This window comes from Corvus kubaryi, unplaced genomic scaffold, assembly GCF_017639235.1.
Source record: "Corvus kubaryi isolate FWS band 111438036 unplaced genomic scaffold, C.kubaryi_AGA036_p1.0 split3-131, whole genome shotgun sequence".
Lineage (NCBI taxonomy): Eukaryota > Metazoa > Chordata > Aves > Passeriformes > Corvidae > Corvus > Corvus kubaryi.
In genome coordinates, this window is record NW_024582083.1 from 7,826,232 (window position 1) to 7,844,400 (window position 18,169).

The following is an 18,169-nucleotide window of genomic DNA, read 5'->3' on the forward strand; positions in this document are numbered from 1 at the left end:
GGTCTAAGTCAGGTATCTGGAGTGACCTAGATCCTAGAGCACCCAGAGCTGAATATGACCTGCTGTGATGCCAATGAAATCAACCCAGCTATATTGGCATAATTACATGAAAAATAACATCTCTTCCACTACTTTGAGGAGTAAAAAGAGTAAACCTGCATAAAACATGAAAGACTAGCTCCGATGGGCTCCCTTCTACACTTCTTTACAGGCAAATCCGTGACACTGTACACTGGATGTTCAGTGAACCAATGCTTGTTTACTACATTGGTGTGTTTCGAGATGCTTTTTGGCCAAACGGAAAGTTAGCTCCACCACCGAGAGCCAAAAGCGATGAACAAAAGCAGGAGACAAAACAGAGAGCACAGCAAAAACTACTTGAAAACATTCCAGGTGAGATCACTTTGATTCTGCTTAAAGACAGATTTAATAACTAGTAAAGAAACTGGTTAATCACATTATTTTCCTGTAGAGTTCTAAATTACGGTTATTTGCATAAATAAGGATGATTTTGGCCTTAGTCTTTGCCTCTCCTGCCTGTCTGATAAAAGGCATGCATTAAGATATTATTGGTGGATGCAAAATTAAAATTTCTCTATCTCTCTGTATAATATTCATCAAGGAACCTCAGTTGATTCTCTCTCTGCTGGTTCTCTGTGAGCATATATGTGGCTCTGCCACTTGGAACTACTTGCCAAATAGGGAGAGTGCCACCACCCCAATTACTTCTTCCTGTTATGTTTCAAAGTTGGAGAGAGAGGGATCTACCCACGCTGTCAGTGCTGTGTGTTGTTGTCTATTTCTGGTAAGAGGTCTCAGGGCACTGAACGTTAGAGTGACCTGCAGCCTGGGCAGAAGAAGATCCTAGATGGAATGGGTTTTTCCGTACCTTCCTTTGCCTACCCTTATCTCCCAAGCCTAGGCAGCTTCCTCTTCAGCCAGCGCATTTCTGGGGCACCATTCTGAGATGCTCCCTCCTGTCCCACTCACAGGACAGGAAGTCCAGTCACATATTTCTGACCCTTCAGAGATCATGGAAACCCAAAGGCACCTAACCAAAAAGATCCAAAATCATTACTTTTAGCACTTGGAAATGCACTTAAACATAGCTTGAATGCTTTTTCTCTGCTCCAGCTGAAGAGAGCGAGCTATTTTATGGCTTCACTGAGGTATCTCATATAACCCCATGCCTTAGGTAGTTTAATCAAATTTTACTGTAAAAAAGGAGTAGGTATGCATGCAAAATACTTGCCACTTGATGTGTAAACAACCCTCCATTTACTCCCTGTGTTATATACTCACCTACTTACCTAAATAGCCTTTTGTAGATGGTTTGCAGTTTTGTTTGATTTTTTGTTTGTTTTTGAGCTTGGAGCCATATGTCAGGACATAGCTAAATGCACCTTAGATTAATGATGGAGCACTGAATCACTATTTATTCTCTAATTTAATCCAAAATGTAAATAACTGACTTAGAATTTTCTTAACTGCCTACTTGTGGGAAGTGTTCTCTGTGAAGATTTGAGAGGCAATTCAAGTGCTAAATTAGTTTTAAACGTTGTAGAAATTGTCTTTGTGGGTGAAGGTGTATTTAAGTGAATGGTTTAATGATGTGTGAGATGAGACTTGACTCAGTGAGGTGAACTACTGAAAAGGCATTTGTTATATCATGTTAAAACACTTAAAACATTGTCACTGAGATGCACACGCTATTATCTGTTGGGTAACTTGAGAATATGGGTATCTTTTCAAGTTGTGTTTTTAAAAGGTTGCTGAGTAGGGACTGTGTATCTTGTAGCCAAGGGCCAATGAAGTGCAGGGACTTTGTTTCCCCTCCTTTATGGGTCTTTATGGTTGAACTAGATGATCTTGAAGGTCTCTTCCAAACTTGATGATTGTGATTTTGGGTAGTAGAATGATGATTCTGTGATTCTGGCTGGAGGTTTTGCCTAGCCTGAGTGAAACAACATAAACTGAAGTAATGTTTGTTTGCAGATACTCTGCAGAATCTTGTTGGACAACAAAATGCCCGTCATGGTGTAGTGAAAGTGTTCAATGCATTGCAGGAGAGGAAGGCTAATAAGCATCTACTTTATGTGAGTAACCAGAAAAGTAGCTTTTCAACTTCATAATCCTGTTAGTTACTGAGCTCTACTCACTCAGTATTAAAGCCTAGGGAGTGTGTTTTTGCAGAGATTTGTTATTAAAAAAAGTCAGATGTTCTAGGCTTGATCACTTGACTAAGCTTGAATAATAAAAGGCTGTTTAACAGCAGCATTGCTTTGGTCTAAAAGAGATCCTTTACCACATCCAATGTGCCTGACTTCATAAGGTACAAACTAATGTCTTCATACAGCTTAGAAAAATAAACATACCTTGGGGAATCTTAGAGACAGAGAGCTCCAGTACTGGCTCACAGTTAGGACATGGCAGCCCTCCAAAAGTTCCACTCCTCAACTGTTGGCACTCGTTGGAATATGCACCTGGATCTAAGTATAACACCTTCACAGTCAGTCAGTCTCTTCTGGCACATTCCAGACAGCAGCCTGTCACACAGTGCTGCCCCAGCACTGGAGAGAAGGTGCATGCCCTGGTGCTTGCTTATGATGCTATGGAGCCTTTGACAGAACAGCACCAGTTTATACTGGGTGTGAAATCCCCATCTCAAAGCTGCTGCCCTTAATGCTTGCCTCGTTTCAGCCTTAAGACATTTCCCATGTTATCTGTAGGGCATGTGCTGACATTTGAATGAAAGAAAAGTAGTTGCATGAATGATGAATATAATCAATATAATCCTGTTACCTGTGATTTTCTAAAAATGACAGAAAGGAACAAATTCTCATTTGGTTGGCACCAGCATCATCTTAACTCTTTTCTGTTTTTCAGGTTTTGCTGGAACTGCTGCTAACTGAACTGTGTCCTGAGCTGAGAGCTCATTTAGAGCAGCTTAATGCCACTTAGGTTTGAACCTGCACAATTGGACCACTAGAGAAATGTCTATGTTCAAGAATAGACATGAAACTTATTTTCCTCTTTTCCATAGAGGGCTGAGGACTATGATTATTTTTAGCATTTTTCTTTCCTCTTGAGTTTTTTGTGAAGTAAACAGACTTGAAAAGATCTGATGCTGTCGTAGGGTAGACAAAAAAATGCTGTATAGCTGCCAATTTTTATTTAAATTGTTCTATTTGACTACTCCTCTGTTTCAAACATAGATTGAAAAATAGATGTTCATATATGCTGAAAGAAACCAGAAGATATTTTAAACATTTATGGAAAGAAATTTTGCTTATAGTGGTAAACTAATGAATGTTGTACAGTTCTAATCTCCTCACTGAGGGTCTGAGCATTCCTTTTTTTTCTTGTGTATTGAAAAAGCCTTGTCGTGCAATACTACATGTAAAGCTATTGTGAAAATTTTATCAATTTTGGTTTTACCAAAGATTTTCTGTAGTTTGAAGCATTTGTAAGCAATAAATATCACAACTGGATTGCAGTACTTGATAATGAGGCTGTACCGACAACTGATCAATGAGTTTGACAGCACTAGTTTAATAAGAAATATCTACATTGCTTTGAAGTCTGTGTCAAAATTATGTATTGTAAACCAGTATGTCCTAACAGAATGCCTGTGTTAAATGTTAGTTCAGAGATTAGTGCTTATGAATTGCTTCTATGAATGATCAAGTAGACATATAATTAAACCATTCTGATAACTTCCCTGATATTATTCAGGGCTGTTTTATTCAAATGCCCCAATTTCAAATAACCTTCAAATCTTTCCCTTATTTTATACAAGGAAAGAAAACTGTCTTCAGTGGTTGTTTTTTTTTAAAATTTATGTAAAAATATGTAAATATTGTGTTAATGCACATATAAATAATTAAACATCATCAAAAATCCCTAGGTGACACTACTGTCTTCTCACTTCGGTACAGTTGTGCTCTTAGAGAAACTACTTGCAGTTATGACTGGCTCTATTGTAAGGTACATACACTCTGTATATGCTGTATTTAAATCAAAATTTTTAGTAACATCTAGCTTTCTGTTCCAACAGTTTCAGAAAAGTTTTCAGGTCGTGGCACAGTCCTAAGAAGCAAGGCAAATTCTGCACTTACAAAGTTTCATAAGTAAACAGGCCTTTAGAAATGTGCAAGCTTACCATAGCAATCAGTAATTCTTCCTAGTGGTTAATCAAAGTATCTTTTGATAAAAGATCCAGCAGGACATTGCTCAGACATACATACTCCTAGCCAAAAGGTTTCCAACTATTTCTAATACAAACAGAGGCAGTGTGAATGCAGTATGAAGGATTGAGGAAAATAGGCCTCATATTGAGGACATATATTCAGTATTTCCGTACTAATGTTTGGGGCTTTTTTCCCCACAGTTCTGTAAGGACTATTTTCTAGTTTTAGAAGCTGGCATGGTTTGAATTGTAACGCTTGGTGTTCTACCAGTTTCCAACTTTGAGTCTCTGCGATCCAAAAGTAAAATATATAAAGACACTTAAGTACACCTAGATGCTTTAGAGCGTATGTGGAAGAAAGTATAAGCACCACTAACAAATTAAGCTTTAAAATGGCCATGGCCTGTGAGTGGGCTGTATGTGAAAATGAGGCAAGATGGGGTTCAAGCTTTTCAGAATATTAAAATTTAAACATTATATATGCAGAAAGGAAACAGCCATTTTTATTTGGTTTTGGTTTGATTTATGTGCTATGTAGCAGTAAGACATGAAGAGAATACATCTGTCCCAGTTAAATGTCCTTAATAAACTTTGAAGTCTTCAATACAATTTTTAAAAAATCTGTTTTGGTTTCATCTGAGTTAGAGTGTGAGCTTTTTACTGTCTCTTTTATTTTAGATAAAATGAATCAGTGAATTGCTTTAAATAATACTTTCTAGAAAGTTGAAAAGCAAGCAGTAAGAACAGTCTATAATTGCTGGAGACTAATAATGGTTTATTGTAGGAAATAGATACCAGTCACAGGTAAAGGAAACACTAAATTGTCCCAAGGTTAGCTGCCAATTGAAGGTGAGAAGCAACAGCAGGATCCAGATAGCATGCCTTTGAAAACTAAGAATATCACAGTTCTAGTTTATAGCTACAATAAAATTCTATGTTATCAATATGACATTAATAATTCTTTAAGTGTCAACAAAGCTACCTGAGACAGTCAACTTGCTAAAATATTGAAGAGTTAACATATTTGGCTTTGAATCCTTTTTCTGATGCCACATTATAAAAAAAATTTAGTATTTAAAATTAGCATGCTTGACTATAGTCTTAGTCTTGGGTTTATTTTTTTTAATTCTGTGTGTTGGCATGGCATGTGCAGCACCACAGATGGAAAAATAAATCTGCTTACAGACTGGATGAGTTTCATTTGCTTCCATCATCTATTTCAGGACTCTTAGGGATGCCCATCTTCTCTTTCTCATTTCTTACAAAACTGACTGGGTCTAAGAATGGTAGGCCAAAACCACAGCTGAGCAGTTAATGAAAACAAATATGATTTTAAGTAATTGTACAGTTACCATAGGAATTTTCCAGGTACAAAAAAAACCTGAACACCCCCACAACTCTTTTAAAGTTACTGTTTCAGGGAGCTTCCTTGCTTACTTCGTTGCTTCTCTTCTGCTACTGATTTAGAGATGTCTGACACCAGTCCATAGGAATTATCTCTTTATACCAAGACATTAGTGACATTCCTAGATCAGTCTCAGATGTACAGCAAGTGAATAATGAGTGAAAGTTGTAGTCTTCTTTCAGTTGTGGCAGTTTTATTAGACTTTAGAAGACAGTGGGAAGGATTACACTCCCACAAAGCCATGCAGCAATTTAATCCTGATGGACTTCTTTGATGACTTAACTAGGAATACTGGCTACAATGGTCATAATACCTCAGCTTATTTTCCTTCTTATCCTATCCTCTATAACACTTTTCACAGTGGGAGAACAAAATATTTAAAATGTCTGTATTCAGATCACCTTCTTTGCTAAGCCTTTTCTATCAGTGACTTCCCTGAGTAAGGAGCCACAAAAATTGTTTGATAATTTATCATTTACATAACTCTCCATTCATTTAGATTGCACCAAGATAGACATAAAAGTATTCTACTTGCAGAAATAAATGGCCACTACATGCACAGAAACCATAGAGTCTCTCTGAAGCACAGATGCCAACTTGCTACATTCCCTTCAGCTGGTATAATCACCTTGCCTTGATGCCTTTAGGCATCACTGATATTACTCAACAGATTAATCTTCTAGAGACCATTATTAATATTTTTCCTCAAGCTTACTTCCCTTAATCTTACTCCAAATTTGGAACTTTGAAAAAAGTGTGACTGATTTTTTTTCCCCCCCATGTATATTGAACAGAGAAAGCAGTAGATCCTCAGCTATCACTGAAAATGTAAATATAAAAAAAAGCATGAGAACCCGTTATGGCCAATTAAAGTATCATTAATAAAGGTTGTAATTGTTACAGAATCTAAGGTATATGGAAAAGTTATTATTTTTCAGTTGTGAGAGAATGAAAGAAAGCAAATTGATTTGGGATAAAATTATTCAAATTGTTTAGCTAATTTATCCTGCAAGTTACCAAGCTCTTTGCTGTGGTGATTACCATAGATTATTTTGTTGTTGTTGTTGGTTATATTGCTTGCTTAAGCAAGTGGGCAGACAGCATTCTTTCAAGGCTGTTTTCAGTAGTTTTTACTACACTTCTATCACTCTACATTTTCTTGCAAAGATTTTTTTTTTAACAGTGTTGGAATCCTTAATGAAATAGCAAGTTTAGAGACTCAGATCTAAGGTATCACTCCATGAGATATAAACTACACTATAAGACTTTCTCAACTTACTTTAGAATAGTATTTCTCAGCAACATTCTGGTCTTTCTCTATGCCTCGGCCAAGCTGGAGGCATCTAGCCAAGTAGAAAGCAGCCATAGCAGCCCCCTTGGCTATGTATGTTGGATGACAATCAGATATCTTGGCTTGCTTGTTGATGTCATCATTTTTTGTAGCCCTGTTGTGGGATTTAGAGCATTATGTTAGATAATGCTAGTTCAAGCAATAATTAAAGTTGACCATATATGACTTTGACAATGCCTCCTTTCCATTTACATTATTATCCAAAATAAGATGAAATTTACAAGTACTCAGCATCTTATGAGGATTTTTATATTTTGTATTTGATTTTAAGTTAGACTTATTTGAATATTGTGATATTAAACAGCAAACAAGTATACAACTTTGAAGTCACTTTCACTATAGTTATGCTAGCTACAAAAAGCAACATATATATTTTACACTAATTGTTCCTATTAAATTATTTTATGGAAATTATATGTGGAAGAAAGGCAAAGCTCTTATTTCATGTATTTGAGCGAGCAACCTCATGTAGTGGAAGATGTCCCTGCCCACAGCAAGGGGGCTGGAACTAGAGGATCTTCAAAGGGCCAACCCAAATCATTCCACGATTCTCTGATTCTGTGATTCTAAAATTTCCAGTTCTTACAAGGATATTGGCAAATCATAGTAATCTGAAAATCTTGGACATACTTGAGAGTCCCTGGTTATAAAACTCTGTTAGGAAAACCACTTATCACTGTCTCAGCTCAATTATTTCCTTTCTTCTGTATGTTTTCTGTCATCTTAATTTCAGCATGTTTTTTAAGAACTATTTTAAGAATCAGAGGGACAAAGTCAATGTTGTTTTAACTATCAAGCTATAATTATCTAGTATCATCACTATAATATTAGAAAATGCTATACCTATGTGAGAATTGATTTCTTTCTGTTGCCTTAAAACAGATACCCCCAAGCCCCATATCCTTTCTAGATACCAAACAGTAATTATATGCTTCTTTACACATAATTTTAGCTGTGTCAATGCTTGCATTTCCTGTAAAGGACACAGGAACTGGACCAAACTGCAGAGCAAGGGAGTTATGGGGTGGGAGACAGTGAGTAGAAATGACATTAAGATGGAGGAGGTGGAGAGTGGAAGACTGTTTGCAGTATTAGAGGTGCTGAGATGAAAATGGAAATAGGTAAGTGGTTTCAAAATCATACTCCTGTGGTGGACACCACAGAGAATTAGGCACCTTGGAGCCCAGTGACATGCAAAAGCAGGACTGCTTTCCTCCCCACCCTCCAGCACTACAACCTAAAGCATACATGAAGCTTTAATCACTGTAGACACCCAGGAGTAAGGTCTGCAAGGAGAAACTCTACCAGCAGCACAAACCACAAAAAGAAGTAAGCACTCAAGAGTGAGTAACTTTATGTGAAGGGGCACTGAGGCACCATCTCACAGCCTGAGGGGGACTCAGGAGGGGTGTGTGGCTGTCCAGGAGCTGAGGTCTGAGATGTTGCTGAGAGGGTGCCACAACTTGTCCAGAGCACACACAGATCCTTTGCGACTCTTTCATGTGGGCACGAATGACACCACCAAATCAGAGACTACAAAGCCCTGGGGTGCAAGCAAGTACTGGTGCCAAGTTACCTTTCCTTCCAGTTCCCTTTTACCAGTGGGAGGAAGGCATGCAACCAAAACCACACATATAATACAAATCAACTTCTGGCTTTGTGGCTGGTGCTGGTCACAACTGTCTTGGCTTTTATGATGATGGGACATTCTTTGATGACTATAGCCTGTTAAGGAGGGATAGGATCCACCTGTCTAAAAGAGGCAAAGGAATCTTTGGCAGCAGGCTGGCCAACCTGCTGAGGCGAGCTTTAAACTGGAGGATTTGAGGGCACTCTAGACCCAAAGTGGTTGCACTTGTGCCATTGCAACCAACTGGAGAATAAGCCAGGCCAACCAGAGCAGCAACAAATGTTCCTTAGCTGCTTCCCAGGATGAGGACCAGAAGACAACCACCCCAAGTGTATGTGTACAATGCACACAGCCTGGGGACCAAACAGGAGGAACTGGAGCTCTGCACCCACTCAAAGTCACATAATCATAGGAATAACTGACACATGGTGGAACAACTCACACAACAGGAGGATCGTGATGGATGGAGAGGCTGTTTTGTAAAGGCAGAAAAAGAGGAAGAGTCATGTGCTGAGTTAAGGAGAACCTTGAACGTGTAGAAGTTAATGGCAATTAACTATGGTAATTTTGGAAGCCTAAATGAATGCCTCTAGGCCAGGATCAGAGGGATCATCTCAAGAGAGATCTTACACTAAGGATCTGTTAGTGACCTCCAATGAGACAATATATGGGTCACTTAAGTAAGTTTCGGGAAACAGAATCTGGATCTTATGGGTGACTTGAACTACCCAGGCATTAGATGCAAGAACAATACAGCAAGTCCCAGGACATCCATGAAGTTCCTGGAATGGAGCAGTAGAGTACTACTGCCTCAACCAAATGTCAGATGTGCCAATCAGGAATGAGGCACTGCTTGACTTGCTACTTGCAAACCAAGAAAACCTGCTTTGTAGTTCCTCAGTGAGTGACAGCCTTGGGTGCATTGAGGATCTGGGATCCTGCTGAGCACTCTGAGTGTTAGTACTAGGACAAAGGTTTTAGATTTCAGAATAGTAAAACTTCAGCTCACAGCACAGTTGGGAGGGTCTCCATAGGAAGGTTCCACAGAGAATAAAGGAGCTAGTGAGTGCTGGGAATTCTTCAAGAATGCTCTCCTGGAAGCACAGTGAACTGTTTGTTCATCACCTTTAAAGACAAGGAAAGTAGGTGGAGCAAGAGACACTCTTGGCTTAACTGCAAGTTTCTGAGCCCACTCAAAACCAAGAGAGAAGCATACCAAAGGTGGAAAAGCAGGTAAAGGGAAGTGGTGGATTCACTGGCCTTGTACACTTTTAAGATTCAGCTGGACAGGGTGCCAGGTCATCATGTCTAGACTGTGCTTTTGCCAAGAGAGGTTGGACCACCTGATCACTGAGATCCCTTCCAACCTGGGGGTTCTTTGATACCGTGATACCATGGGGACTAAAGGGAATGGTGAAGGCAGGAGCCTAGAGGAGATAGTGGACAAGGAAGGCAGGATTGCATATGGACATCTGCTTTGGATTCTAGTTCAAGGCTGTTTTCCTTAACAGGATCAGAAGTTCAGTCATACTGAGTAACTGAGAACCTTATAATATTAATTTTGTCACTAGCTATTCTGTTGTTAAAGATGAATTTTGCAATTCATTATCTCAAGCATTTCTTGGGTTCGAAAGACAAGATCATTATCTTATTAATCATTTATATCTGTTTTATGTGGTCTTGCATGAAGAACCCGAATGAAAAATAAAAATTACCTTTTGGCTAGTGCAGCAGCCTTTGAGTAAAATTTTCTAGTGTAGTAATATTCCACAAGATGGCCTTGAGCATAGATGTTTCCAAGCTGTGTTGCTTTTCTCAAATGCTCCAAAGCAGCTTTAGTGTTGCGACGTATACCTTGTCCATAGAGATACATAATGCCAAGTGCTCCCTGTGATTCCAGATTTCCATTGTCACATGCTTTTGAATGCCAGAAAAAGGCCTAAACAAGAGGCACAAAGCTGGAGTACATATTTACTTAGCTGATTTTCTTGTATACTGTTTCCATAAAAGCTTTTACACCAACTATCCTGTAAGAAGTGTTTATACATAAAAGAAAGAAGAATCCTTGTAAGGCTTTTAAACCTGCTTCATTTAATGTCAGAGCTGTCAATCAGTGTTACCTGCTTGATTTCTGAAGGTTACCAAAGCTGACAAAACTTCTGTCTGTCATTCTTTCTGATACTCTCACTTAAAAAAAAAAATCTTGGCTAGCAGTGTCAAGTGAGTCAAAATGAGGGATTCTGGCCATCTGTTCACATAGGCTTAAACGGATGATAATGTCTTAACTACTCAAAATACAACTTTCAGAGTCAAATATACCACTGTAAAATTTCTGTTAAATTAAAAACTAATCGTGCTTCATTTTTATTTCAAAAGGTACATGTGGGCTTTACCTTCTTCAGATCTTTTAGAATTGGCATAGAATAAAGCATTCCTAAAGTACTCTGGGCCTTTACACTTGCTTTTGGATTTCCATGGTCTGCAGCAGTAAGCCATAACCTAAGAAAATGGGGACAACAAAGTTTAAGTAACACACAATCTTAAAATTTTTCAGGAAAATCACTGACCGCCCTTACCTTTCAGCCTCTTCGGTTGAATGTTTAACACCACATCCTTCATAATATGCCCTGCCAAGATTGTATGCAGCTGCAAACTTCAAGTGACTTGCTTCTGGGGAATCAGAGCTGAGTATTTTATTCATGTATTCCACTCCCTTTTCCTAAAATTGAGCCATTTAAGTTATTATGTTCAGACCATGAAGAGGATGAAATACATAACCTGAGAATGCAGTAACTTCTGCAAGACAGGCAATTTTTTTCTCTTGGAAGAAAGGCTGGACAGACTGGCAGGACAGCCTGGAAAACAGTGTCATACCAAAGCAGAACTGATCTTTGGTTACTAGACAGCCCCTAAATTTTTGATCCCACCATATTTTTAGTATGAAACATTTCCTCATAAATGTTCATCAGATAATATATTACTCTTCTTCACTGTTAAAAATTTTCTCAAAAATATTATTTTGCTTACATAAATGAATGTCACATCCTACACTTGTAACATTTTCAATTTCAGAATTCTGATAACTTTTTAATATTGCATAATGTATCTGAAATCATAAAACAACCTCAACAAGAAGGCAAAGTACACTTTCAAGTCCCTGCATTTAAAATACCTTAGATTCATAAAGGACAAAACCTAATCATATTAAATAAGCAGATGGAGAACATTGCATATGAGCAACTGGGCCTCAGAAGTACTTTAGAAATAAGATTTACACTGTTAGGATTTAGCATGGACACCCTGTTTAAATACACTAGAAACAGTCCTTTATAAAAGGTTTTTCTTTTGTTCAGCGTTCATATTGTAATATACAAGAAAGAAAGAAACTTCACTAAAATGTTTATTTGCAAGTAAACAAATGTGGTAATTATGCAGGCATACAGAAAAAATGAACCACCTCTAAACCCCATATTTTCAGTTCTGCTGGCAATGCTGCAAGCACCAGACAGGAGTCTCATTAGTTAATATACTCTTCAGTTCATTTTTTTGGCCTTTTGTCTTATAATCTACCCTTTTATTCCTAATGCTTGTATTCTTTCCTCATGCCACTTTTTAAGATCATCTTCACCAACAAATTAACTCTTCTTATTGTAGCAAATCATTCCTTTGCCTTCCTTTTTTGTAATATAATTCTTCAGTTTGAGTTCTTAAAATTCTTGCAAATGGAATTTTTCACGTGTCTAATTTTAAAATATTATTACCTCCTTTGTCAAATTTAAAAATATTACTGTCAACAATTGGCAGAAGAATAATAATCTCTGGTATCCATGCTAAAAGAATAGAAAGTACCTTAAAAAATCTTTGTGCCAGAGATCTTACGCTTTGAAATATAATTGTTTGATTTCCATTTTCACTCACTTTATTTTCATCTACATTAATTGCTCATTAAAAAGTAAAAAATTTAAAGCAATTTTTAAACATAGCTTCTACATGAAGTCCAACCAAGCCCTTGGAATTTAATTTTTAAATAAAAATTAATGTATTTTTCAGATACACCTATTTTATTATAGCCATTTTTGAGAACTTCCTCAACCCAGAGCCTTCGCTCTTTAATGATACTCTGTAAACAGCTGCACTTTATGAAACTAATTCTAAATGAAAAGGCTGTTAATTTTAAACTAAGTAATCATGTTTACAAAGAGCTCTTAGTAATTATCAGCTAATATTAGAAGAAAAATAAAAAGTGTGCAGCTAAATTACTCACAGGGTCTTTTTTAGTGCCAAGTCCATCATAATACATTACACCAAGCTGATACATTGCTTGAAAATCTGTATCTTTAATTTTTTCAAATTGCTTTAATGCTTCTTCATACAACCCCTGGGAAAGAGAAAACAAACAATAACTCTATGATATGTACACCCTTACTATTTTCCAACCTGGAGTATTTCTCTCACGAAAAAAACCCAAACAATTGCAACCATAGAACTGGCAGAAAACAGAGATGGAGTAAGTCAACAACCACAAGGAAGTTGGGTAAACAAAAGCCATTCTGACAAACTTTCTCCCCTCCCCCAAACCACCATCTTTTTAGTTTGAGGTAATTCAGAGGCCCTGCCCCATCTATCTGACATCCTTTAACTTAGGTCAGCTGTTCTTACACCTCGAGGGTTTAACAGTCTGCTTTTACATCTCAGCTAAGGATTGGTTTCACAAAACTAATAAAACAGATGTCTGAAAACTTTAATGGACTCAGCTGTCTGCCCCACATTTCTTATGGAGGTATCACCTGCAACAACAGAGATACTTTCACTCCTAAGAATGAATCTCAGAGAGTACTTGCTTCTGCATTAAGTGAAAGAAGAAACTACACTTAAAAATACAGTTAAACAACTGCAATATAACAGTTAACTGAGCCTGGTGTCCTAACTAAAATATTTTTACACATAAACACTAAGTAAAAACAATATTGAAATTAAAGTGTTCTTCTCTACATTTTTACTTCAAATTTTCTGTGTGTTTTGATTAAAAAAAAAGCTTAGAACCAAGTAACAGCTCAACAGTCAGTCACATGTCCTCACAATGATTGGCCCCTGTTAATACTGTCCAAGCTATTGTCTAAACTATTAATTGACTTGGAAGCTTATCCACTATGACTGTGTGGGCATTGTATTTTTAAAGAACTCTGAAAAAAAAAAAAACAATTCCTTTTTACAAGTAGCTGTCATGAATATCAGAAAAAGAAGTACAGGAGGCACATTTAATCTCACCTTTGCTGAGAATTTAGTGCTATATGAAGGAGACATAGGGCTGTGATTAGGAAGTGGTTTTTTTTTCTAGTATCTAAAAGTGCAGTGCTATGAGCACATGCATTTTTAGGCACTACAGACATACATTTAAAAATCTGAAAATTAAAACCTGTCCAAACAATAAATTTAGGGATGTACAGCAATATCTATCATGGACATCCAAGCCAGCTTGTCAAGAAAAAGGCAGGAGTCTGTTCATTCTGCTCCATGGAGTTAGTCTCAGGTAATTAATGAATGAAAACATTAAGGACAGGGCCGAGAAAGCCTGAGTGAGTTAATTCTGTTCCTGCTGCAAACCCTGAGACTGATTTACACTGTACCACTGCTGCACTGTAAACAGTACTGAATCCATGCATGTCACACTGGAAAATACCTGACTTAGTGTTTGTACTACATTCTTTTCTATCTTCCTGAACTAAGTTGTAATTTTCACAGGAAGATGAGGTTTAAGTTCACCTGCCAGCCAGTCTTGCACTGTTCCCCGAGCATTTACTTTCAAAGACTTGGATGACCAATTTTAGCCAAAGTGGGCAGGGACAGAAATCTTGAAGATAATACGTTTCAACAAGTTCCAGTTCTTAGGTGGGGAACAAAGATAGAAAGCTGTGTATTGGGCAGGGCTCACGATCACTGTAACTGAAAACAAAGTGTGTTGTATTTGGTCAGTCAGCTGCCCAAAAACCCAACCTGGCTTGGAAGCTAACTATAAGGATAGGCTGCTGCTTACTTATCTGGTCCTAAGGAGACCTGGGAGGGAAGTGGAAGACCTCCCTAGATGCTTGGGGAAAGTGTAGGAAAAGCTTATTTAGGGGGAACACCTGGTGATTTTAATGGGATAAAAACAGGCATAGGGCACCTCTTGTAGGTTTTTTAAGGTGTCTCTTTTTTCACTGAAAAGGTGTTGAAAATTGTCTGCTTTATAATATTTACTTAAAAGAGGGAAAGCACAACCTGTTCATAGTATCGTTGTCCATCCAGAAAAGGTGCCGGAAAATCTTCACCTGCCTCTCTCCTCAGCAGCGACTCCTCTGCTTTTGCCAACAGTCTAACATGGGAGTGGTTCTCTGCTTAAAAACAGACACGTCTGTTTTTAAGAGATGGAACAGCAGCTTTGTAAATACACTGAACGTCTGAAGCTGGCCGTGTCCCCTTTTTAATACACTCTTCAAAAGACTAAGACGAAAGAGAAGGCTTTGTTATAAAACGGAGAAGTTGCGTGAAGGAAACGTTCAGTAAATACAGCCTGACCCTTGTGTGCGTGAAGTCCGCCGCGGAAGAGCTGAAACCCGCGCCTAACCAAAGCGGGGCGCTGCCGGCCGGAGCCGGGCTGGGAGGGAGCGGTACCTGGCACGGCCGGGTCCGGAGGCAGCCGCTCGCTGCGCAGCGCCATCCAGCACCGCCGGCTGACCTCTCCCGGCAGCCCCGCGCCCGAGGGCGGCTCGGGCCGAACCTGCCGGGCTGTGCGGGTCCGGGTCCGGGTCCGGGTCCGGGTCCGGGTCCGGGTCCGGCCACAAGGGAGCGCGGCCGCGGCCCCCGCTGGTGCCGAGCTCCCCGCGCCGCCGGGCCTGGATCGATCCCTGCCGCTGTGCCGCGGCCCAGGGCGGCCCTGCCCAGCCCGCGCCGGCACCCGGCGCTGCTGCATAGCTGGGCCTGGGTCGCACGGCCTTTGGCAAGGCAGGAGGAAGACTGGGAATGTCCCGACGGTACTTTCCGTTTGGGCTTTGCTCCGCCTCCGGCTGTTGTCCGGTGCCAAACTGTGAATAGGTGGCGGGACAAGCTGTGGGTTGGGCGCCCACCGGATCTTCCCTGATACCGCCGGTCCTGCCGGAATTAAAAGCAGGAGCCCAAAGTGCTCTGCAGAACGCGACTATGGGCAAAAGGAGCAGAAACTCTGAATGCAATTCAGAGAAAAAGGCACCGGGCATGACGCTTCAGTCTAGCAGGCGGGATTTCACCACTTCAGTGATCAGAAACTGTTTGTTGTAATGTAGTTTGTTTTCCCCATATAGGTATTACAAAACTTAAAAGGATAATTGAGGGAAAATGCTGTTCGAGGTTTCTCCTGAAATGTAAAGCATTGCTTTCACTTCCGTTGATTGCTTCTGGCTGTCTCTCTTATAGAAAGGGAATAACACCAAAATGCGTGAGGGTGCTTTCAAAATAATCTTTATCTGTGTTCCCAGCTTTTTCTTTTTTTCCAGATGATTATCATCCTTCCATTTTTGGCAGTGTGATCTGTTTCTATAGCAACAGGGACAGAGGCAACAATCAAAATGGGAGAGTGATGCTTGCAGATTTGTGTGGTTAAACCTGTGGGCTCAACATGATGTTTTCCAGCAGTCCCAAGTGACTTTAAGTACCAAGAAACTCCTAAAATTAATCCTGATTCATTTTTTGTAGATGATACAGGAAAATAAACTTTTTAAATCATCAATTAATTACTTGATTTAACAGACAGTGAAGAACAGTCTGTGAAAGCAGCATTACCCTTCAGCTAAGACAATTAACACTGGGCTGCATGGCTGCTTTTGAGGCAGAAGGGTATGAGATTCACCAGCACACCTTGGTTTATCTGACTGTTTACACACATTTATTAGAACCATTTTTCCAATTTAATTTTGTTGATAGCTATGCAAGATGTGTGATCTGAGATACAAAGCACAGAGGAATTTTTGCCAAGCTATGTTCCAGAACAGCTGTACCCAGAAAGCCTTGTCCTTAACTGGGACTTGGGGCTGCCCCATACAAAATAATGAGAATTGTTGCTACTCTGTTTATGCCAGTACAAGTACCGGTTATTCAGAGGCAGAACAGTTTTGCAGGCACTAATGAGGTGTGCAGAATGTGACCTGAAGCTCGAGAACTAATTAATAGCAGGAATTTGAAGAGAGTTTTGGCTGGCAGGATGCAAATCTGTGTATAGGTGGCTAGGCTGGAAAGATGGGATTCCTTGGGTGCAGCTTGAAGCCTCTGAATTGCTGAAGTAATGTAGGGAGGGAAGATCTTAAACCAAACAAAACAAAACACAACCTCTTGGGCAATGCAAAACTATTTAGTCTAAAACTAATTCTGGATATGTGTGTTTTCCAAAACTGTCTTTATAGTTGCATAAACAATGACCGTGGATTTCTGGCATCTGTGCAGAGATATTTCATCCCTAACAATGCATAGTTAGAAGTGTAGGAATTTTATTTGTTTGTTAACTAATTTGCTTGGCTACCTGTTCAGGGAAAAAACCCAACCCAGCATTTTGTAATTACACAAGTATATTTCTTTCCATATAAAAGCAAAGTGAAAACTGTCACTTACAGAAATAGTTCTGATGAACTGCCTATCTACCTGAATTTTCGCACCTTAAAAAATATGCTCATGTTCCACTAAAATAATTTATATTAGCTTTCCCAAAGGAGAAGCAGAAGGTAATTTCATCATGTTTGTGAATTCATTTCACAACTATGTATACCCTAAAGGAACACTGCTAGGCTTCTTTTTCTCTAACTCTGTTTATCAAAACCATGCCATTATTATTTGTTTTTTAAATATGTGACTTTCAATTTTTTTTTTTTTTTTTTTTTTTTTTTTTTTTTTTTTGGTCACGGTAGCGATTATGAGGAACTTCCATAACAAACAAACAAACGCAGGCATTTGACACAGAAAGAAATACCATAGTGCTAAGGGAACAGAATTGTGCACCTTGGGCACTCACCCTCTCTAGGATACTTCAAGCTCATGTAAGTGACAATCTAAGTTCTGTATTTGCAACTGTGTTTTGAGCAGAGATGTAACAACAGGTGGCTGTGCCCAGATCCACCATTGCCAATTCCAGTCTCGCTCAGACTGGGGATGAACTTGCTGTAATGTCTGTGCTGAAGGAGGTGAGACCTGCGTTTCACAGCGTGGCACGTCTGGCCAGTCTCCCTGGCCTAGTGGTAGAGCTTGGGCAGGACGATAGTACGGATTTCTTTTTACTGATTTAAGCTTTTTTTGGGGAAAAATCTAATTCTCTATTGTTTTCTTTCCTAGATCTAAGTCTGCCTCGGTCTAGCCTTCCCAAATCAGCGTTAAGGTACGCTGGCAGAACTACTTTGGAGGCTGCGCCTGGCAGCAGCAGCACAACCAAGCAAACACCAGGCCGCGCTCAGGGCTCGGTGGCACCGGGGCTTCCAGAGACGCACCGGCCGGTGCCGGCTGCCCGGGGCTCCGGAGGGCGCTGCCGCGGCTCCGAGTGTGTGCGGGACGTGCCGGGCGGGCCCCCGCCACATGGCCGCCCCCGCCGCCAGCCCCGCG

At 39.6% G+C, this 18,169-nt stretch overlaps 2 protein-coding genes across 6 annotated transcripts in view; one reads left to right on the forward strand and one right to left on the reverse strand.

Annotated features, from left to right (window-relative positions):
* Positions 1-4,798, forward strand: part of SNX25 (sorting nexin 25) — an 83,466-nt gene extending 78,668 nt beyond the window's left edge. Inside the window, exons 17-19 of the mRNA XM_042014953.1 lie at positions 212-393; positions 1,996-2,096; positions 2,887-4,798. Of these exons, the coding sequence (XP_041870887.1) occupies positions 212-393; positions 1,996-2,096; positions 2,887-2,961 (358 nt within the window). The 3' untranslated portion in view covers positions 2,962-4,798. The remainder of the gene's footprint in view (positions 1-211; positions 394-1,995; positions 2,097-2,886) is intronic.
* The window catches only part of LOC121658268 (LRP2 binding protein), a 15,030-nt gene continuing 695 nt past the window's right edge, over positions 3,835-18,169 (reverse strand). The window contains exons 1-8 of one of the 5 annotated variants that reach the window (XM_042014958.1): positions 15,227-15,524; positions 14,834-14,946; positions 12,840-12,953; positions 11,152-11,294; positions 10,969-11,074; positions 10,291-10,514; positions 6,874-7,039; positions 3,835-5,071 (exon numbers count right to left, since the gene is read on the reverse strand). In XM_042014958.1, coding sequence (XP_041870892.1) covers positions 5,006-5,071; positions 6,874-7,039; positions 10,291-10,514; positions 10,969-11,074; positions 11,152-11,294; positions 12,840-12,953; positions 14,834-14,946; positions 15,227-15,524 — 1,230 coding nt within the window. In that variant the 3' untranslated portion in view covers positions 3,835-5,005. Of the gene's footprint in view, positions 5,072-6,873; positions 7,040-7,328; positions 9,701-10,290; positions 10,515-10,968; positions 11,075-11,151; positions 11,295-12,839; positions 12,954-14,833; positions 14,950-15,226; positions 15,525-18,169 lie in introns of those variants that run through there. The other 4 variants (XM_042014959.1, XM_042014957.1, XM_042014961.1 and 1 more) reach the window with 4 other exon arrangements.